The following is a 22,551-nucleotide window of genomic DNA, read 5'->3' as shown; positions in this document are numbered from 1 at the left end:
TAAGAAAAAATCTAAATCAAGTCGCATTCAACATAAAAAAGATGTGGAAAAGTTTCATTTTTTCAAAAAATCAAACAATTTTTGTCGTATAAAAAATTTTATGACGATATTTAGTTGTTATTTTAATTTCGTACATGTATAGAGAAAGATATATATCTATACTAAAAGGATTTATATTCTATTTATAAACAAATTTCACTTGGAGGCGATCGATTCAAAACGAAAAGAGATATTCATTCAATTATTGTATCTTATCAATTAGTTTCTCTCTCATTTTAATTTAAAAATATCTAATTTATTGTATTGTATAGGTCAATCATCTCTACAGGAATACCAAGTTCCACTTGGCGCTCACAACGTTCGCGAGTATTATTTGTTCCTCACTGTGCTCAGCTGAAAAACAGCAGTTGCTTTGCAACTCTTGTAAAATTCTTTAATATGACTGATCTTGCCTTAGTTTTTCATTGGATCTAGATGTGTCTAAATGGAAATACGTAATTAGAAAACATATACATATATAAAGTTTTTAATATATAATGTAATAAAATGTTTACAACAGTTGCAAAGCTTATTTTCTGTTGTGAATGCAGCCCTTGTTAACACTTGTCAAGGATCAAATAATTCTAAGAGCGTTGCGAACATCAAGTGGAACGTAATTCCTTGATCGCGCGCCAGTCATGCAACCACGGCGCCATTTGCGCACCGGCTAGCAATACATGGCACGCAAATCGCGAAGTCTGATTCGAGCGTTCGGATCGTCGAGTAATGCATTTTCTTTGCAACAGCTTATATATTATATTTATCAGTTTAATAAATATATAATCATACACACGTATAATACCTCTGTATTCCATGACTGCTTCTCTGCCCTGACGTTGCGTAATTATGATCAATCGACAAGTCTGCGAACTGCTCCTCAAATAACACAAAAAGTCTAAAGTTATAATATGTAAGACGTGTATAAATCGTCGTTTAGATGCAGAAAAACGTCTTATAATTTTAGGCACTTGTTATCTAGGTCGAAATTTGCGCGCACGCGCGTCCGCAATCGAATTATTGACGTAAGAATAAATATTTGTATATCAGACAATAAGGAAAATCGATGACAATAATGATTACGCTACATAATCGACATTTTCTTGAAAGTACCTTTGAAAAAAAAAAGAGAATGTTGTTCGAGTAAAGTCGCGATTCTAAATTTTCGCCATATTTGCAATAGTTTTCGAAGAGAATTACGCTTTCTAAGCGAATTTTGGAAATTTTCGAACACGAGAGGATCTATCTTCTACAGGATACCTGAGAATCAGAATGCCTTTCGGATATCTTTCTCGATCCTTTCCGAATGTTTTATTATTTGAAAAGCCATTCGACTTACCTTACCTCTCATATAATCAGCATATTACGCGCATTGCTCGCGACATCGTCGCACTATTTGAATCGGCGACCGCGTCCGAAAATATCCGAGAACGATTTCGATACTTGTGCCGCCATCTATCAAAGCACAAATAATATTCGAGATACACTATATGAAAATGCTAGATTGAAATAGTGTTCTTGTTGAACAATTGTTCTAAAAATATGGTACAAGTACCAAATAAAAATAAATATCATATATTATGAGCTCAGAAACGTACGTGGACTTAAAAATTTTGCTTATCGATCAACATATTTTGGCAATTATTATTGACCATGAAAATGAAAGCACAAATTGGAAAAAGAAGTCCCGTTTTCAAACGTCTGTATGTCGGTCAATGTTTATCGCGTATAAAAATAATTAACAATCCACCATTTTGTAGGGAATTTTCTAAGCTTTAATTTTTATCTAAGGTATTTTTTACGTATACCTTGCAGAAATTGATAAAAAAGGTATCGCAAATCGCCTTTTTATGCCAAAAACTAAAAAAGACAAGCATTTTTATAGCAACTGTTTTGCAAAAAGTAAATTTTTTAAACTATCGCCGATACAAAAAAATATGGCTGTTAATTTTTCTATCGTCATTACGTATGCGAACGACACATCAGTAAGAAGGATTATCTCTCTCATTGTCAGATTCTCTCTCGTATCATTCGCTCTTAGCGCGCCGAAGGCGAACAAGGAGAGTACTTAGTGCGACAAGGACAGAGCGATAGTCGGCATACACGAGCTTGTACTTGGTGTGTGCTACCGGTTGCGCCAGGCCGCCGACTGATGGCGCTACCATCGAGGGCTGCAAGCGCGTTGAAAATCGTATCACTGCACCGGTTTACTGTTTACAATGCCTATAAAATTAATCGGTCGCACAACGACTTTCAAGGGGAAACCCTTGTGGGAGATTCTGGCAAACTTGAAGAACTTTGGCGTTGGCAGACTTGTGATAAGGAATCGCTTTCAGAGGTATCCCGAGCCATGTTACATGAAGATACTGAAGGTCGCTGGGATGCCCTTGCCCGATCAACCCTATGTAAGCGCCAGAGGCTATAACGGTTAGTCTTTCCAGCAAGAGATAATATGTCTATTTTTTTACTCCTGTCTGTACTAGTGCACATATATATTTGTTTCACTTCAACTTATTGCACCACATGTACTAATTTAGACAGTGCAGAAATAAAAAAACATACCTGAGGTAACAGCCATTATTTCATCTTTGTTTAACATTGACAATTAATAAAAATATGATTCTCTGTTCTATTACGTGAACACTATTTTCTATCAAACAATTCTCTAAATTAATTGGACTGAAATAAAGTATATTTCTTTTGGTTCAATTTATGTGTGCAACATGTACATCAGTTCAGAGAATACTTTGATAAAGAACAGGCTTATTGTATCATCTATATCTCTTGCTGGAAAGCACTGAATGTATCAGGTAATTTTCATTTGTGTTGCATCTTCTAACATAGTTGCATTGCTTCAGAACGAACGCAAAGTGATGGTGCTAGTCGAGAGAGTCTTCCGTGGCAACAAAAACTCCAAGCCAGTGCAACTAGATAGCTCAACTTACAAGGCAGATTACATGCTGGTTCCTAAGGATCAGGAGCATATATTTCTTAATAATACAAAGGTAGTGGAGAAGAGAATCCTACCCAGAACAACAGACCTTCCACCGTTATTCTCGCACTTGATAATAAACCAAATGAAGGTGAAAGGCATTGAGGTATCCACAGTGCCAAAATTAAATCTTCGGTATAATCTCACAGCAGCAGAAGTTAAGAATTACAAAATAGCTGAGGAAGGTGAAACTCCAACAGTGAAACTGAACTTTAAAGTGGACGAGTCTAGTTCACTTTTCCCAAAGCCAGAAGAGACAGCAGCCTTGTGAGGTTTTACATTTAATGTTGATATACATATAGTTGTTAAGAATAAATATTTTATAAATTATTTCTGAAGAGAAAAGCAATAAATTACTTTAGGGAGAAATAAAGTAAAAAGAAAACAATCCGACTTTCAAAGCTCCATTTTATTGGGTGTATAATTGAATTCAGGAGCGTCCATTTTTTCTGCACGAATGATCTACAATTTATGCAAAAAGCATTATTTATTTTTCAATTCCTTAATTATACCAATACCTTCCAAAACTGACGCATCTCCTGAACGTCCGTTTTTTTTCTAATAAGCCAACCACGAACATATCTCTGTATATGTAAGGCAGCCTCTTCTTTGGTCCACAACCACGAATTTGGATAAATTGGCCTGGGACTAAAAAAAAGAATGTAAAATAAAATATAGTTAAACAAAACGGGATATGTTTTCTTCTTACTGCAACTTTAGCCATAGCTTGAATTGAGGTATGTTAAATACATCTTGCCAAGTATACAATCTACTCGGATGTCGCAAGTTTCTATTCCAAAGAATCTCGGCAAGATAATCCAATCCATTAAAGGAACATTTATGTGTCTATAAAGTACTTTTTTTTCAAAATATTGTATGTATTTATGACTTTGAAAATACACGCGATATTTGATGTAACTTTTATACTTCTAACGCATTTCGACAATCAGCTTCAAATAACATTTCCTCCATTGCATTTAACAAAATCGGGAATATATTTTTATTTAAGTAATCCGGGACGCTTTCAGATGACTTCATCGTTTGCACGTCAAAAATTCTACGAATTTACCAAGCGAACATAGATATGAATCGATGTAAATATTACGAGTTTTAATAAGCTTTATATAGATGAAATTTGCATGTCAACCTCGACAAAAGATGAAGGCAGGATATTGACAATGTTAAAATATAGATAATAAAAGTTGTTTAAATCACATTTCGCTATTTTTGCGAAATTGTGAAATTATGAATGTGTCTCGTATATAAATATGTAATCTGCGGAAGCGCAAAATATTATATATTCTAAATGTCTCGTGACTTTATAAAAAACCGATGTCCCGTAACTTGTCCCAAAGTCAGGGAACAACTCCGTATCGCAAGTACATATTCTCTATAAGATGTCTTTGACGTTATTAATAAAATTTCATGTTTTAAAATGCATAATTAATACGTTTTGCGTAAATGTTTCAATCTTTATAAATCAGTCAAGGAATTGCCTAATGTAACGGATGGGATTTTTCCACGGAAGAAGAACGATGTGGAACTGCGACTTCCGTCGGATATTATTTCGAGAGATATACGAGACGAACCGAAACGTGTAATCGAGACAGCATATGTACCCGTCAATGACGTACGAACTGAAGAGTTAAAGGACATCGAAACAAAACCAGTAGTTTTTCCGAAGCTTCCAATCATTAAGGAACCAACTGTCATTCCAACAGAAAAGATAGTTAATGATATTGAAGAAAAAATTGATTTAGAAAAAGAGAAATTAATCGAAGAATCTACAATCATACCGAAAGTACCTATCACTCCAATAAAAAAAGTAAATGATCGCGATGAAGAGAGAATTGATTTTATTGAAGAAGAAATAGTTAAGAAACCCACAATCATCCCGGAAGAACTTGTCACTCCATTAAAAACAGCAATAGATCGCGATGAAGAGAAAATTGATCTTATTGAAGAAGAAAAACTAATCGAAGAACCCACAGTTGTCCAAAAAGAAATTGTTATTCCAACAGAAGAAATAGTAGATCGCGATGAAAAAAAAATCGATTTGATTACAGAAGAAAAATTAGACCAAGAACCTGTGATCGTCCAGAAGGAAACTGTCAGTCCGATAGAAAGGATAACAGATCGCAATGATGAAAAAATTGATTTTATCGAAGAGAAAGATCTGATTGAGGAAAGAATCGCAGAAGAATCTATAAAGAAAGTTTCGGTTGAGGAACCTGAGATTATCGAAAACGAAATTGAACGGGCGCCAGCACCAAAAATTGAATTGGAACCGTCGCGAGAATTAGAAGACCATTGTAATTAAGAATAATAATTATTGAGATATGACTTACAGATAAATTTAACTGATGGTAATTTTGAACGATAATTTTAGTCGAGCCAGAGGAAGCCATAGAATATGACGAAGAGGAAGAAGGCAAGACTGACTATGAGCAATATATTGACGAGGAATTGCAGGAGTTTCTACCCGCTGTAATAGCGAGGGAAATTCCGGAGGAGCCGAGGGCGGTGCGTACTGAAATTTCCAGGAATGCGGCCACCTTGTACGAGAAAATCGATCGCGAAAGACCTGTTAGACCACCGAGGGAGCGAGAAGCAGTGACCGCAATGCCTGAAGAACGACCGGTCAGAGAAGAAGTATCTGTGAAACGAGCTCGCGAGAACTCGACGATAGCAGAGCAGATCGTTTCACGTAAACCTGTAGTCGTAGAAGATGCTTGCGAGGAGGAGACATGTCCTTTAATAAAACAGCAGAAAGGCAAGCAATTCGCTTATTTTCAAGAAAAAAAAACTTAGCACTTGTTGTCTTCTGTATTGTATTGATCTTCTCTTCTGAAAATACTCATATATATATATATATACATATATATATATCTTCCATATAATGTATATCAGTTTATGTTTCTACAAATCAAGATTTGTTCCTATTGCAGAACGCATTATGCGCAAATTGGAGATACGGCAGCGACTCGTAGATCATTATTATCTGACGAAAGGTTTCAGCTACTTCGAGGACGTGTGCACGTGCTCTCTGGCTTGTATGGTGTATAGTTTGAGCAGGGATCCGTTCGTAAAGAGTATATTCGCGTCTCTCGCATTATTTGCAATCGGATTGAAGCTGTGCTCCGAACTAGATGCGTGGGAGATGCCAAATCGCGTTTCATAAGACCAAAATATCGATAATGGCCAACACGTAATCTTCACTTAAGCCTCTTATAGAACCACGACGATTTGCATTTAGATTAACGAGACACCATTAACGCATGATGTGTAATAACTCGTTTATTCAATATACAGCTATATACAGTTTGAAATTTTATGTACAATCATAGAGATATAAGTAAATTAAACTTTTAAGATTGTTCAGGATTTTGATATCCTTTGGCGAAGCGAGGTTCTGATAGTCCACAATAACATGATTAATGCGAGTAACGCGATCGCTGATAACAGGATTGCTAAATAATAATTCTGTAAAGCGTGTGTTTCATATTTTGGAAGAACCACTCGCAGAACTATGTCATTCTGCCACTCAACAGTATTGTTTCGATCCGAGACACTTCTGGCACGTCTAATGTGACCACCGGGACAGTCTAGAATACAGTCCACAGATTCTACACATGCCATGGCCTTCACAGTGAGGAAAATTTCGTCGGTCTCTTTCATGCTCTCAAACATAAACGCCTGGAAAATTAGATAGCTTTCCAACGGTGACATCGCATATTGCTCACGAGGACAAATCTCGTGTACGTCCGGATTCAAGCAACCGTCCTTGTCGAGGATCCACAGACTGTTAACGATTTTCTGCTGCTGTCGCTCCTCGACATAATGCATTGTCACTTGGCCGATTTTTGAATGTCGCCAGCCTTTGAACATGCAGAAGAATAAATTTTAAAAATGAAAATAAAATAATTAAGATTGCATAAGTAATTAATTTTTACAGTTTAAATCTATTCTTCTCATATATTTCATTAATTATTATAATTACAAATAATTATACAGTTAATGTTTTAATCGTATAATCTTAATTTGCAATCTTAATTATGTAATTTCAATATTTTTGGTTGAGTTAATTTTATATCAATTTAATAGAATTGTATAACTAATTTTTCATAATACGTATCTGTTGTATGTCTTACTCAGGAAGTCATGGTCTTACTCTTTGTGAGGTGAAATTATCGATTTAGCGAATCGTATGTTACATAAAGTAAACGTCAGAGTCTCAGGTACGCCATTCGTCTTACTAAAGAAATAAAAGTGTACTACTGTCCTCGTTCAGTACTAAAGGACTTACTGTCGTTGCCGTTGATTAATACGCGTAGCAAAATCTCTTCGCCTAAGACGACCGTGCCGCCCGATTGTATTTTTGTGTCAAAAATGTTTTTCGAGCCGTAAGTCTTCCTGAATAATCCCACGTCAACGTTCAGGGCATTTTCAGCACCACCGTCTAGTACGCCTGGTACGTTCCTCGCTTTCCTATGGGGGATACATAATATAATCTGAATAGTCCGTTTTCCGTGCCAGACGGATGCTTATTTTTGCCACTTTCGCCAGAAGACAAATGACGCGTCTTACGCTTCTAAAGTCTTCACGCTGATCCGCTTCGTATGATATGCGATTCTGTTCTGGGTTTTACATCGTAACGTCACCCTATGATCGTCCTTCAGTCGTAGACCGGGGATCACGGGAAACCTCAGATCAAGGCAGTATGATTGGTTGCCATCCGTGGAACAATTAACGACTCCACAATTCCAGACTTGGTCGTTCTCAAAATTAATACGATAAGAGTCTCTGACTGCTATTGCCTGACAAGTATCACTCATCACGTTGTCTATCACCGGTGAAACTGAATTCTTCGCTTTGATGGATACTCTATAATTATGGATTGTGTGATACGTGTATGCTGTATGAAATTATTATACGTATGTATACATATTGATTATCAAATTCAAAATATCATCTCATTAAAATTGAATTAATTTAATTTAATTACATATTAAATTTAATTATCCAAATTAACATTAAATGATAGAATTGTTTAGTTGTGCCAAATATCAATTTTAATCTTTCTTCTGACTTATTGCATTAGTTTATAAATGCGGTATGAGTTAAAATCATCTTGAATTTCATTACCTGAAGAACAATTCGTCTCTCGTATTCTGACAGGACATCTCCTCAACGCTAACGCGGTTTACGACGGATGGCGATGTTTCACCGATAGGAAGAGGAGAAGGAGAAGGCTGCGTTGTGGTCTGTTGAGGGTGTTTGCCTTGTTGGAAAGTAGGTCGACGATGATGCAGAGGTATTCGCAGCCCGTCGTTCCCTGGATACCTCGTGTCGTACGGACCCTTGCGCGTGGAGACTCGCAAGGAATCCCGTTCAGGAAGATGATACAACGCGTTGGGATAGTTTCTGGTCTCGTCCGTTATCGCGACTGCTACGTTCCGAGCTCTGTTATCGATCACTTCCGGCAGAGAGAAATCCGGAATCGAAGCTGGAGGTAAATAACTGTTGTCGTGAAGTATCGCTACCTTCGAAACGTTGTGTCTGCGATGGAAATTCACAAAGATCGCATCTTGAGATTCAAATCCGTTCACGAGGTTCTCTGAGGATATTATGATGACGAAGAGAAGCCACTGATATATCTGCAATGATCGCCAATTAGTTTGAAAAATTATATTATAATAGTATAGTTTAGCTTAAAAAAACTCTTCTTTTGAACGTAATTTAAATAAGTTTTCATATTTTCGAAAGATTTGAAATTCTCTTAAGATTGAAAAGGAGACAATTTGATATTCATTTTTGAGATTTACCTGCGTAGAGCATATTTTGTATTGCGAATCATAATATAGGCGAGACATATTGAATAGCAAGATGTGACTGACGATCGGCGAAGCCGTGGGTGGGCTTTTAAAGCGCTTTTAAAGCGCACACCTTCACAAAACCGGATTCCGGTGGTCATTGTTCCGTCCGGCGAACAAACATCGGTGAACATCGACCATCAGACGATTTAATAGGTACCGTATTTCGTGATTTGGTTGACGATCGGATACTTAACATAAAACATCATTCGTATCCTCGATTTTAACGCGACTGCCATTAATAATGATAACGGCGGGATCTGTCGTCGTCACTCTCACGCTGTCCATTATATCTCGATCAATTTAGGTCAGAAGGCCTCTCTGTGACTCGCATACAGTCGCATATCCATTTGCAAATTTCTAAGTTGACATCTCTGATATTGCGCACTTTATATACGTGTATGCTGCTAATATGTTTTTTCTTTAAATCGTTAAGTGTGTGTTATATCTTACATTGATAATAATGAAATACATATGCATATACCGTTTTAAATATGTATATATATCTTTAGCTCTTTTTTTGATATATATTTGATATATTTTTTTAAGATATATATATGATATAAATTTAATACAATATTGTATTAAATTTTAAATTTATATAAATATATTATATATATCATTTTTATATATATATATATATATATTATTTAGAAACATTTATATATTAATATAAATTTTACCGCGTTAATGTTTAATATTAATAATAAATATTTGATTATATTATAATATACAGTAGTATAATTTAGTGTGTAACGCAATTAAACTATCCTCATTATGTTGTGTTCAAATTATTGTACAGTCTAACGTTGATTATTGTTTAATAATTAATATAATTGATCGCATAGAGGTTGATGGAAAAAAAAATTGCTCCAGGTGAGGCTCGAACTCACAACCCCGGCATTGCTCACGAGAACTGCTCTATAAGTACCGTGCGCTAACCAATTGCGCCACTGGAGCTGTTGACAAAGGTTGTCGTAAATGGGATTCTTCAGCGATAGTATCGCTAATATCAAAAGCTTCTTATTCTTATTTTATATATTATCAATTTACGCATAATAAATAATGTCACCATTTTTACAAAAATCGAGTTGAAGTAGGAACAAAGTTTAAATTTCTCGAATAGTTGCAAAGTGTCCAACATATTTATTCATGTGTTTATGGATCGTATTAAGTTGTTTTATTACGTTCAACTTCGTTTATTTAATTCTAAGGAAAAATTAATGACGTCTATTTGACAAATCATGACTTTTTATCGTTACTCGATTTTTAACTGAATCTGCACTTTCCTTTAAAAATGCAATAGGTACATTTAGGAAGAAAGAGATAAATGCAGATATAGAATTTGTAAAAATACAGAACAAGCGAAAATTAAAAAATATACTTTTTTTCATCAGTTGAGTATCCTCGAGCCTACAAAGTTAACGGAATGACAGGTGAACGACAGGATCAAAATAAAACAGGTTTAGGTCAGATCTAGGTTAGAATAGAAAGATAGAGAGAGAGAGAGAGAGGTGAAAAAGTGCAGAAAGTGCAGTTGAAGCGAAATCTAATTCTGATGTTTTCATGTTTCGCATCGTAAAGTTTAGATTGTGCGTGATTGATTGTCATTGTATTTCGCATTCTCAAGGAAATTATATCGAAAGTTCAGCGGATGAAGTCAGGTAAAACGTAAACAAAGAGAGCGAGGAGAAAGAAAGTCCACTGGAGCGGAGGCCGCGAGAAACGTAGGTTGACAGCACTAGTTGCAACAGCACGCACGACGACAACACTCTTCGTGAACATGTCGGCTGCTAAATACATTTTGACAGTCATGTGAGAAAAAGGAGGATTCGCTACCGATCCGAAGACCGCGCCTCACCGCGCGTCACGATTATCGCCCCAGAGGATGTCATGTACGTAAATCGCGGTGACTCGAGGCGGAAGGAACGCGAGGAAGTGCCACGTAACAGCGCGGTAGCATGCTTGTTTTTGAGAGCTAAAACATTTAATTCTCCTTGCCACAACATTAATTTCCCGTCTTAACGGTTTATGTTCGCTTAAAGCGCGCGTCTTCATTTAATTTAGCTTTGCTGTATGTGTTTTGCAGACACTTTGTTTTGTTGCACATACATATGTAAAAGGTTCTATACATTGTAAAGGTTACAGTACATTTCTTTGTATCTTGCAAAGTAAAGTTCATGATTTATTTTGTTTCTCTTATAGGTAGGCATAAAACATGAGCTGGTTCGATGCCACAGGATTTGCCAATTTGGCAAAGTCTGCTTTGAAGGGGGCACAGAAGACCATAGATAAGGCTTTAGATATCAAGGAGGAAGAACCAAAGGTGATTCAATCACACACAGATGAGACTTCAGATTTTTTTGCGAGTTGGGGATTACAGAATGAACAAGAGGCCAGTAAACATGACAGCAATCCACAGAAACTACCAACTTCGAGTAGTATTTGGGGTAGTTTTACAGGCTCGTTTTTTGAACCATCAAAGGTAGATGGAAATGTATGGAAAACTGTCAAGCATTCTAAGTCTTTGCAAAGTACTACCAATCAAGATGAACTGCAACACAGCATGGTGTTTTCTACTTCCGCCCCTGAAAAATTGATGACAAAGGACTCAAAGTCTGCAATAGGAAAGAGGGAGTCTGTACATAAGGAAGATAAAGGAGAGTTTAGTGCTACCAGTGAGTCTGTAAATACTAATCGTAGCGTATCTAAAGAATCTAATGAAAAAACTATGTCAGAATCTTGTATATTATCAGAACAATCATCTCTAGACAATGTTGTTTCTATTAGTACTGATAAGACTAAAAGTGCCAGTTTAGACTTGGAACAAGTATACTATGCACCAACGGCAGACAATACCGACAGTGATTCTACAACAAGCTCTGATAGGGAAGAAGAAGGACAATATGACAATGATGTAACATCAGAAAACAATGATATCAATCATACATTGAGTTCTACTAATGTGTTCCACCAAGTACCTAATGTTTCTTCCGAGAGCGATAAAAAGAGCTTGGAGAGTGTGGAGATCCTTAGTTCGCAATCCAACACCGATTGCACTACCACACCAGAATCGGATCCTAATTCCGTTACTAATTCGTTAAGTCCTTCTGTTATTGATATCAAGGTAAATTCTGAATCGGTCGAGATACTGCCTGACAGTTTGGTAACGTCACCGAGCTCCGTGGAGATCCTGGGAGATTGGAAGAGTGACAGCAGTCCTTATTTATCTCCAGTAGATCCAAAAAATCTAGAGTCATCTACTGTTCTGGACGAGAATGAATGTGCTACTCCATGCATAGAATGCACTGATATGTTACAACCGCCAAGTAGAGATCAATTTGCGGAAGCTTCATCGTCCGACATCTCTCCGTATGAATCTCCGATGGAGGAGATCAAAACGTTGAACGTCAGTCCATATCCTAACAGCGTTGATAGCACACCGTCGCCCAATACGTTTTCTAGCTTGGACACAAATAAAAGTTTATCAGACGCGACGAACAACTCCAAAACCTCACCCGAAAGCGTCGAAGTGATACCGGACATTGACGAGGCAGACGAAGTAAGCTTGGCCGAAGATTCTTACACTTCAGCTTCTGAAGGTACAGTCATGACGGTATTTGAACAGTTACAACAAATGGATACGACTAAAAATAAGGTGGAATTGAGCGATGTAAAAGTACTTATAAAGATGCATGATTCGTGCCCGGATGATAGACAAATCTCAACAAAGATTTGCACAGAGAACAAGTTAAACTTGAGTCTTGATTCACTGAAAGAGAAACATAATTTGCATTTGACACTTGAACCAATTACCACACAGCCAATTCGTAAATTGGATCACTTGGAAGGAGTAAATGAGAAATCGGATGTTTCCACCTTTTCCCAATTAATGAGTACCACTATAGAACCACCGGATCCTGATAGTCAAAACGAAAACCTAGAAGAAACAAAAATGATTGAGAGTAATACTGACCAACATTTTATATCTACCGATTCTAGCAGGGAAGGTACCTTGATAGAGAGCAGTTCGGAGGATAATGCAACATTAATCTGTACAAATGACTCCAAAGTTCTAGAGACACCTTTGAGTACTAGTTCTTACGTAAAGACTATGCTAGCTGATGCTATGGTTGAAAAGGGTGAAATAATTGATATAGAGACCCATTGCACGGAAGTACCGCGAGAAAATTCACCCATATCGTCAGAAAGGTATTATTTAATTCACATATACTCTTTATTCAAATTTATAACCACTTTTCTATCATAAATCTACTTCTTTTATAGTCGTTCCGATCTAGTAAAAATTGGATCTGATCAAGCCAGTGGACATACAAGTGGAGACGAATTAGAAACTACTACATCGAGCGACATCGAAATAATATCTAGGTATGAAAATAATGTTTTGTATTTAACATTTATCAACAGTTAATGTATTATTTGTCAACAGTCCTAACGGAGATTCAAGTTCGACTCAATCGCGACAAAGTCCGGCGAAATTGCAATTGAGTAAAGGTGGTGATTTATTAACAAAAACTTTAAAAACTCGAGGTCATTCTCGAGAATTGAGCGAAATCAGTATAGGATCGGATGAAGCAAATATGGAAATTGAAAAATTGTTAAAACGAATACAGGAGATGACCGAAATTCTAGAAGCGAGAGAATCAAAGTTAATCGACGTAAGCAGGATAAATATGGAATTACATGAACAAAATACAAATTTAATGAAGTAAGATTGTCATAATTATCTTAAAATATCATTCTATCTTCAAATGATAGATATCATGAACAGATATGTTTACAGACAGCTTGAGAATTTTGAAAAACATGCGGAGCAAAATCAAAATATCAATCAAATCACAGATGAATATACACAACGTCTGTCGGCACTGGAGAGGAAATTTCAACAAGCGATAAGGGAACGTGATCAATTGAGAAAAAATTTAGATCAGTTGAAGTTAGAAGCGGCTTCGCGTTTATCGTCGCAGGAAATGTCTAGCATAAATGCCGAGAAGGATGAGATCATAAAGGAGCTTCGTGAAGAGGGCGAGAAACTCAGTAAACAACAACTTCAACACAGCAACATTATAAAAAAGCTGCGCGTAAAAGAGAAAGAGACTGATGCAATGATAAAGAGTCAAAAGTATTATTTTAATTATATATTTTTTTATATTTTAATTATATCAAAAATAAGTGACAGCAAATAATAATTATATTCGTTGCAATTTTTACTTTATTATTTCTCTAGAGAGCAAATAGAGGAACAAAATACGGAATTGGAAAGATTGAAACGATCATTGCATGCGAAGGAGGAAGTAGAGCGTAGTCAAATAGAAGCCGTTCACACATTGACAGCGAAAACGAAGAAGCAAGAGAAAGAGATACTAACATTACAAGAAAAATTGGATAATACGATGCATAAGATGGAGGCCTTCAAGAAGAGCTTAGATGCTGCGAAAGTGTAAGTATAGCATTATTAATTGATTCTCTCAAACGAACTAACTTTTATACATATAATAAAAATGTCTGTGCAATAGAGACTTAACAGAAACAAAGAAAAAGTTACTAGTCACTGAAGAAGAATTAAAAGAAGCTGTAGATAATGCGGGAGAATCGTGCCAATTGTTTGCACAAGTGGAGGATTTAAAATTAAAATACCGTCAAGCTGAAGAAGCACACGTCAAGTAAATATTACATGTCAGTTACACTATTTATTATATAAATAATTTTAATTCTAATACTATTTATTTTTTATTATATAGAAGGGAAGAATTTTTCAAGCACGAAAACAACGAATTACTTAAACGATTAGAAGCCGCAGAGGCTAGAAGTGAAGAGTTCTCTGAATCCGTCTCCGTAGCAACAAAACCTTTATTAAGACAGATAGAACAGCTTCAGGCAAACTTACTACATAAATCCAATAATTACATGAAACAGGAGAAGGTCTTATCGGAAAAAAATATTGAATTGCAATCAAAAAACGAGAATTTAATCGAGATGGATCGTTTTCTGAGAGAAGAGAATATTAATTTAAAATCCAAAGAATCGCATTTAGAATCGAAGTTCAATTTAAAAGAGAAAGAAAGATTGAAATTGCAGGAATCGCATGATAAATTAAAAGAGGAAAATGAGAGATTATTAGAGCAAAATAAAGAGTAAGCGTTTAGAGTGTATGAACATATATTTTTGAAACGTGATAATATTCAATTTATAACAAAATTCAAATTACAGACACCAAGATTCGATAAACACTCTCGAGCAGACACATTCCAGTCATATACAAGAACTGAAGAGAGAAATAAATGCTCTAGAGAATAAATTAGCAGTTGAAAAGGCAGCGACTGATGCAGAACGGAGAAGAAATAACGCAATATTAGAACAACAGCAAAATACTGACGAGGAATCACGGTTTAGCCCTACTCTCAGTATAGGACAAGAATCCGTCAGCAGTGCAAATAGTGCCTGGCCAGGTGTATGTGCAGAAATTATGATTGACAACTATTACAGATATTACAATTGACAATTATTATATATTGCAAAATTTACTTTTTTCAGTTTAGCGATTCAGTATTTGATAATAACTCTGGCAGATTTCCTCCAATACCGTATGAAAGTATTATAACAGGTTCGAGTAGTACGTCGATCTTCGAGAACTTACAAGCGCAATTAAAACAAAGAGATGGTAAGCTACAAATTGCTCATGTATATATTATATATTGATATCGCTAATTTGGTTTTTTTGCTATTTAATATCACTAATCTTGATTTCATCTTTTAATCGCAGGTGAGATACAACAACTTCAGTGGGAATTGTCTCGACGAAATGCAGAGAGGGATGCACTGAACTCTGAATTAGCAACATTAACTTTGAAAGTAGAAGATTTAAGCGCCACCGTCGCGGAAGCACAGGCACTCAATGCGAGTCTTAATGAAACCCAAACTAGATACGATGCTTTGCTACAAATGTATGGCGAAAAGGTCGAGGAAAATCAGGAGTTACGACTGGATCTCGAGGACGTTAAGGAGATGTATAAAATGCAAATTGATCAACTTTTAAAACGGCAGAATTAACTTTGCTGAAATTGCAAAATTGTCAGAAACGAAGACTTACACGCAGCCTACAATTCTCTATGAAACTTTAATTATATACACACTTTGGCACGTTTTATCACATAATCATTTATCTATTTCTAGTAAAATTCGGCGTATAACAAAGTTTTATAGTGGACAACTTTAATAATATGTATAGTCTAATGTAGAAAATGTATTTATATTATTTAATGCAAACAGAAATTTGTGATAAAGAATTTAGATGCTGATTAAGATTTTAAATGTTCTTTCTGTGAAGTTGAATATGATATAAATATGTATTTATTGAGGATTAGATAAGAAAGATCTTTAAAAAATGTATCAAAACTTAACATATCTTTTTTTCTTTCTGCATTGTTGCAATTATTATTATTCCTTGTGTATAATTATATTATTGTTTCATATATTTTAATTTTACTATTTAATATCAGGGAGGATAATGTGATATTGGATTGTATTATACAATGTTTAAATATGTAATATGTATATAATATAATGAGAAAATGTACTTTATCAAATATAATGATATAAACATTAATAATTCCTTTATTGCATTAGATTGAATGTTGAATGTCGAACAGGTATAATTTCGATAAATGCAGATGCAGAAATCTGTAATATATTCAAATATTACATTGCTGACGGATTTATGGCCGTGCATGGTAATTGTCTGTTTCATGTCCGTGCATGATATCATGCTTGCCTTGGTTATATTTAGAACAGTTCAGTGCGACAAGATGCACCGCCCGTGGAGATCCGCGATTATTCGTGCATTTCAAATGTCATAATTTTTCGGTAAAATCATTCGCGATTGCTCTCTAAATTCCTCGTCCATTCTTGCCAGAATTCCAATTTTAATTACTTCGGTTAGTTTCTAACGTTCTGTGAGTATATATATCAAAATTATAGATGTATAAATTCTCTTTCTTTCTCTCTTACTCTTTGATATATGCTTTCTTCGATCTTTTTCTTTTCCTCATGAATATGAATCATTTACACGATTTGGAAAAATATATATTGATTTTATAAAATTCTGTTACCACAATATTAATTATTTAACGTCATATATTGCTTATAATATAATTTAAGTGTGAAAAAATGTGTTATTAAAAAAATTTTTAATTATATTTTATATAAATATATTTTGCTTTGCGCGCGTAATTGTATATAATTTGAGTTCACTTTTGCAGAATGTATTATGTTATAAAAAGTAAAACTAATTTGTATACATAATTCCTGACATTTAAAACGTTTTACATTTATAGGTTAAAACTATGGCTTATATATATACATATATATATATGCATTAAAACAATATTTATATATTTAAGAGACATACTCTTTAATACATGATATGCTTTAATAGAAGTGTTTAACATGGGAGACTCGGCTTCAATAAAAATTAGCAATTCACAGAAGAGAAGGATACCAGATGTAATACTGTATACTAGAAATGTAATGATTCCCGTTGTAAAACCTGTGCCTTTCAAACAGAGCTGTAATACGCCCTTCTCACAGAGCAGGCATCAGATTCTGAGAACAAAAAACTACACAAGCAATCCTGCATTGCTGTTCCCAGAGACACTCTTGCATACATTATATGATCCCTTAGAAAAGCCTCTCGAGGTCAATCCAAATTTGTATATTCTGGAAGATATTTCTCTTTTCTTCTCTTATTACATACTTTTGAATGCAATATCATGAAAAATACTAAAAATTTTGTTTAATACATAAGTATATTTTTCTATATCTAAAATTTGAAAATATAGGTAAAAAAAATCAGTCACTGGGAACCCAAGAATCAAAGTACAAAATATATTATTTTTGGAAAAATTGATTCTCCAAGTATTAAAAAAATTAGTACTTCACGAAACTCATATCCATCTAAGAGATCATCTCGCAAGAAAAAATATAATGAATTACAATTTCCCAATACAGTGCTTGTGAAACCTAAACCATCGATAGACAACAAAGATTTACATATGGCAAGTTCAAGATCTATAAAATTATCAAGAAAGTGTGATCTGTCGCAGATAAAGGAAAGTCAAACAAAACACAAAGCACTATTTGCACTTTTGCCAAAAATAGAAACACCAATTAGTAATGTCATGGGAAAACCAGTTATGTCATCACCAAATCAATCATTCTATGATATTGTAGATACTACCTCTGCAGTGTCAACACAGTCAATGTCAAGCTTTAAGATCAGAAATAAGGAAACGTTTCCAAATGTAAATAGAGAGAAGTCAGTACCTAATTTAGCATCGAATCATTCGCATCCTATTCGCACAAGCGAATACGAAATAAATGTTTTACATTATGAAAATGATACTCTGTCAGGAAATAATTTCCCAGAGTTTGTACAGTCTTGTTTGAAATCTACTAATACAAATTGTAACTTAGCTGAAATTCAGAATGACATTACTGCTAATGAGAGAAATGCAATAAAAAGTCATGAACAGAATGAAGATAAGATTATCAGTGATATGAAATATTTAGGGGAAATGAAGGACTGGATGTCATCGTCTCAAAGAAAAAAATATAACAATATACATGGAATAAAAACTACTAGGAGGAAAGGCAAAAGCCCTTATGACTGTGAAATAAAATATTCTTGGCAAGTTATTGGAACAAGCACACAAACATCATACACCTTATTACAAGATTTATTAAATAATATCATTGTGGAGGATAATAAGTCTTTGTATAAAAGGTGCAGCGTTAAATATTCTTGGCAAATTATAGGGATTAGTACGCAAGCGTCTCTGCATGATCGTAACGACTTAGATTATTGGAACGGCATATTGCTGACACCGAGTAAGAATTATAACGAGAACGAAGCTGAAATTGATAATAATAAAATAGATCATACTAAACAAGATTATGCGAGATATCCAAAAGAAAGCTTGAAGAAATACTTGATGCTGAATAATCAACAAACTCAAACTTTCGCTGAGAAAGAAATTCAAGCCGATTGTAATGCAAAATATTCTTGGCACAACATGATTAAACAATATCTGTAATTAATACAAATGCAATTTGCGAAATATTAATATATATTTAAATATTATTTATCTCAATAATATTTATATTAATTCAAATCGTTGATTATTTTTTCAGATATGGAACAAATTTCAGAAGCACCGACTAAACAAAAGTTGTTAGATAAATTGGAGTTAGAGCAAATCGACAATTATGACGGATTATTACACAAATACAGGATAAAACCACTAACGCCAAATATTTCTAATAAAAGTTCTGTGATATCCGATAACGACAACGAAAAGACGAAGAAGGAAGAACTTCTAATGAGATTAACGTACGCAGTAAATAAATTAAATGAATATGAACGAAATATTGAAAATAAAAAAAGCATAGAAACATCGTGTCTTGATGCAAAAGATACCTTAGTACAAAAAGGAAACGTATTGCCACAGAATGTGGAAGAAAATGTCAAAAGCATTATACAATCTACACAGGAATATATAGCGAAATTGGATTATCAATTGAAAGATCTCGACAATGCTGATCAGCAGGTAAATACGAAATATTTTTAAAATTTATTGACTTCATTTCATTAAAATTGCTGCTTATTTTTATGGTGACTGCATTAACATGAAAAAATTGTTCTGTCAGATAGAAAACAGTATGATGAGAACGTTAAAAGATATAGACGGGACGTTTCAATCTTTGTTAGATGATGTATGCTACGAAATCAATAAGAGACGCGAGCTGCTGATACTGGAGACAGAAATTCACAAACATGAGAGTTTGATACCATTGAGGGCTTGTAGAAGGGAAGTAGAGACACAAATGCAAAATGCACAGAATATTATATCAATGAGCGAGGGTATTCTACAGCATCCGTATCGATACAGCGTGAATGGATTTGGAAAGATAATTTCTGCAAGTAATGACATAGGCAGGTGAGACCTTGATGATTGTAATATAAGAATTATTTATGTTGAGTATTTCTCAGAAATTAAATGTTAATTTTATTTTTAAGGATCCCAGCAGTGCCGTATTCTGATGAACTTCCAAATATAAACTTTGATCGTCCATTGAACTCGTACAAGGATGAAATTATAAAGCGAATATCGAAACTCGGCTGCATTTCTCGCACAATACCCGTTCAGATAATGAACATTGAAGAGAGACCGGCGGGTTTATTCATTAAATGGCACGTAACTAATCCGGAGTATTTTGCCGAGGAGCAGACATTTATCGTAGAGATAGCTAACGGAAAAGTTCTTGATTCGGCATCGAACAAATTTGAAACGGTGTACAGAGGATCCGAGACTTCTTGTTTTATTAGAAATATACCTGTTGATCAGTTAGTTACAGTCAGAGTTAGAATACAAGCAGACAACGTTACAAGGAGTATACATCACGTCACACAGACTTCTATACCGCCGTACAGTATGTATAGAGAAAACGAGAAATCTGTATTAACAATAAAGCTTTTTTAACTCTTTTATATAGGTATTTTATTTATATTTCATTTAATCTTGGAGCCACAAAATTTCTAATTTTATTTTAATTTGATTTAAATATTAATTTAAATATTATAAATCTGATTTAACATAGTTTTGTGTGTGAATTGGGAAAAGAATACTTTAAAAACTTTACATTTTATTGAAATTTATTAATGTAAATAATAAAAAATCATTTTTAATATAATTACAGGCTGGGAACTTGATAACAAGAATTATATAATTACTAATAGTAAAATTGCTGCAAAAGTCACAAATACTATAAGCACACTATTCTCACAAGGTCCTCAATTTAATGAGAATCACGTAATTGAATTCAAGGTAATTATGTACAATGTTATTTTATTTATATTTTTTCGTTATACGTTACATTTTTTTCTACGTTTAATTTGTCTTATTATAGTTTTTAGAAGTTCCACAAGAAGGAGACGACGACGAAGGTATTGCGTTAGTTTACGATCCGCAAGGTAGTCACGATACCTTAAAAAGAGCAGCATCGCTAATGATCACACCTCAAGGCAAAATCTTCATGGACGGTGACGAAAAATTGATGCGCCTGCCAAGAATGCGTTTCGGTGCGGTTATTATGATCTCTGCCTTCCGGAAAAATGCTCACGTGTTGCGAGTGAATATCGAATCTGAAAACAAATGCGTTACATATGACTGGCGTGTACAAACGCCGCTGTATCTTGCCGCCCGATTTACAGAGTCCAAAAAGTGGCATCTGATGATTGAGTAAAGATGAGAGATATGTGCAAATTTATCTTACTATGTAATTTTGCGGCAATAAAAATAAAGTGCCTTACTGCAGGAAAGTATCATATTCAACCAGAGCATCCTCTGCAGCCACAATGTATGCATTCCACTATCCGACCTTCTTCAAGTTTACCTTTTGGCACTCTGCAGATGCAGTTTGTACCAAAATTTGTGTCCCTTGTCTGAATGCAGCGCAGACAGCATAAATTTTCGTAGCCGACCTTCTTCCACTTGGCGATCAAGTTTTTGTCAGCAATATTTTCATTTAAACAATAATCGTACAATTCTGAAATAAATAAAGCATAAAGAAGCCAGATACGTCTTTTGAATTCTTTAAGAGTTGTTCTTTTAATGCTACTTTAATTTACCACGACTAATCGCCTTTCTCCTGTAAAACAGATCGTATATATATCGAGATTTTTGATGATGTATTTTAAATATTGGCCATAAGGATTCCTGTTTTCTTTTGCCTTCATGAGGTTCCGTCTCGGCTGTAATAAAAAAAGGAATCGCAACTTAAAATCTTCTTGTTAAATCGCAGAAGCTAATCTAACCTTACAAAGAATAAAACACTCACCTTCGCGCATCTTTTGCTCCAATTCCTCCAGAGTCGGTTCGATTAGCTCCCAACCATCCGGAGGCGGTTTCTTGCTTCGTCGTACTTTTGGCATCTTCGTTTTCTTTAATTAATAGCTCCCGCCTACAAATAATGAAATAGGAGGTTGATATGGGCAGATCACGTCTTTAATGTAAACCGTACAAATATAAAAACAAACGGGTAATGCAATGCCCGCGAAAATGGCGTAGCCCGGACACCGGGTGCCTGCGTCTACGACATCGTCACGCCGCAATAACGCGCGTCAGGACGAACGAACGGGTCGAGCCAACCGCGGACACACATCAGTGAGGTTAAATCAATGCTCAGTTAGAGTCGGCAATACTTTCAAAAATATACAATAACGAGCACTCGATCCGAAACGCGTCCGATCGAGTAATTCTTCAGAACTGGTACTTTTGGCATGACTTACCTTCAAATAAATATTATATTTCAAGAAGTTCTATCAAACAGCGGTGTTAGCGGTACACTTGGGTACTTATATATGTTCTGTACACCATGCACTAATAACGCCTGTTCCTTATAGCTACACTATTCGACACTTTCTGTGACTTTCTGCACGTGAAATAAAGCATATAATTGGATTGTGATTCCTCTATAGAAGAATGCGACAATGCTACGAAATAATACGCGATTCGCCAATCATTCTCCTGCGTTTTGGACCAATGTTACATTACAAGACACACAATTGGTTGC

At 35.0% G+C, this 22,551-nt stretch overlaps 6 protein-coding genes and 1 non-coding gene across 7 annotated transcripts; 3 read left to right on the top strand and 4 right to left on the bottom strand.

The window, feature by feature from the left end:
- Positions 1-2,229: 2,229 nt before the first annotated feature.
- Positions 2,230-3,379, top strand: mRpS34 (mitochondrial ribosomal protein S34). The gene is made up of 2 exons (XM_018546387.1): positions 2,230-2,441; positions 2,895-3,379. Exons 1-2 carry the CDS (start codon positions 2,256-2,258, stop codon positions 3,297-3,299), a joined length of 591 nt encoding a protein of 196 aa, XP_018401889.1. The 5' UTR covers positions 2,230-2,255; the 3' UTR covers positions 3,300-3,379.
- Positions 3,380-3,381: 2 nt separating this feature from the next.
- Positions 3,382-4,100, bottom strand: LOC108779048 (IQ domain-containing protein K). Its single transcript, XM_018546388.1, has 4 exons — positions 3,956-4,100; positions 3,738-3,874; positions 3,547-3,676; positions 3,382-3,490 (listed from the first exon to the last, which is right to left on the bottom strand). Exons 1-4 carry the CDS (start codon positions 4,064-4,066, stop codon positions 3,425-3,427), a joined length of 444 nt encoding a protein of 147 aa, XP_018401890.1. The 5' UTR covers positions 4,067-4,100; the 3' UTR covers positions 3,382-3,424.
- LOC108779046 (probable serine/threonine-protein kinase kinX) lies at positions 4,095-6,344 on the top strand. The gene is made up of 4 exons (XM_018546385.1): positions 4,095-4,407; positions 4,513-5,340; positions 5,418-5,801; positions 5,977-6,344. Exons 1-4 carry the CDS (start codon positions 4,335-4,337, stop codon positions 6,207-6,209), a joined length of 1,518 nt encoding a protein of 505 aa, XP_018401887.1. The 5' UTR covers positions 4,095-4,334; the 3' UTR covers positions 6,210-6,344.
- Positions 6,345-6,406: 62 nt separating this feature from the next.
- LOC108779019 (uncharacterized) lies at positions 6,407-9,281 on the bottom strand. The gene is made up of 5 exons (XM_018546350.1): positions 8,854-9,281; positions 8,174-8,685; positions 7,616-7,912; positions 7,335-7,516; positions 6,407-6,906 (listed from the first exon to the last, which is right to left on the bottom strand). The coding sequence occupies exons 1-5, from the start codon at positions 8,899-8,901 to the stop codon at positions 6,407-6,409; spliced, it is 1,539 nt and encodes a 512-aa protein (XP_018401852.1). The 5' UTR covers positions 8,902-9,281.
- A 488-nt stretch (positions 9,282-9,769) lies between these two features.
- On the bottom strand, positions 9,770-9,861 carry TRNAI-UAU (transfer RNA isoleucine (anticodon UAU)). Its single transcript is given in 2 exon segments — positions 9,770-9,805; positions 9,824-9,861. It is a non-coding gene; the product is annotated as a tRNA-Ile (tRNA).
- A 606-nt stretch (positions 9,862-10,467) lies between these two features.
- Tmf (TATA element modulatory factor) lies at positions 10,468-21,291 on the top strand. The gene is made up of 19 exons (XM_018546484.1): positions 10,468-10,796; positions 11,107-13,113; positions 13,189-13,290; positions 13,352-13,630; positions 13,706-14,044; positions 14,150-14,362; positions 14,439-14,585; positions 14,664-15,056; positions 15,133-15,373; positions 15,457-15,583; positions 15,686-15,929; positions 16,161-16,165; positions 17,360-17,616; positions 17,760-18,966; positions 19,111-19,526; positions 19,627-19,916; positions 19,997-20,409; positions 20,677-20,804; positions 20,887-21,291. The coding sequence occupies exons 2-19, from the start codon at positions 11,120-11,122 to the stop codon at positions 21,220-21,222; spliced, it is 7,131 nt and encodes a 2,376-aa protein (XP_018401986.1). The 5' UTR covers positions 10,468-10,796; positions 11,107-11,119; the 3' UTR covers positions 21,223-21,291.
- l(1)10Bb (BUD31-like protein) lies at positions 21,041-22,346 on the bottom strand. The gene is made up of 5 exons (XM_018546483.1): positions 22,268-22,346; positions 21,817-21,939; positions 21,608-21,730; positions 21,290-21,525; positions 21,041-21,121 (listed from the first exon to the last, which is right to left on the bottom strand). The coding sequence occupies exons 2-4, from the start codon at positions 21,908-21,910 to the stop codon at positions 21,308-21,310; spliced, it is 435 nt and encodes a 144-aa protein (XP_018401985.1). The 5' UTR covers positions 21,911-21,939; positions 22,268-22,346; the 3' UTR covers positions 21,041-21,121; positions 21,290-21,307.
- Between the last annotated feature and the right edge of the window lie 205 nt (positions 22,347-22,551).

Source organism: Cyphomyrmex costatus, unplaced genomic scaffold (assembly GCF_001594065.2).
Source record: "Cyphomyrmex costatus isolate MS0001 unplaced genomic scaffold, Ccosl1.0 scaffold55, whole genome shotgun sequence".
NCBI classification, from domain to species: Eukaryota; Metazoa; Arthropoda; class Insecta; order Hymenoptera; family Formicidae; genus Cyphomyrmex; species Cyphomyrmex costatus.
This window is presented reverse-complemented; position numbering and strand designations above follow the sequence as displayed.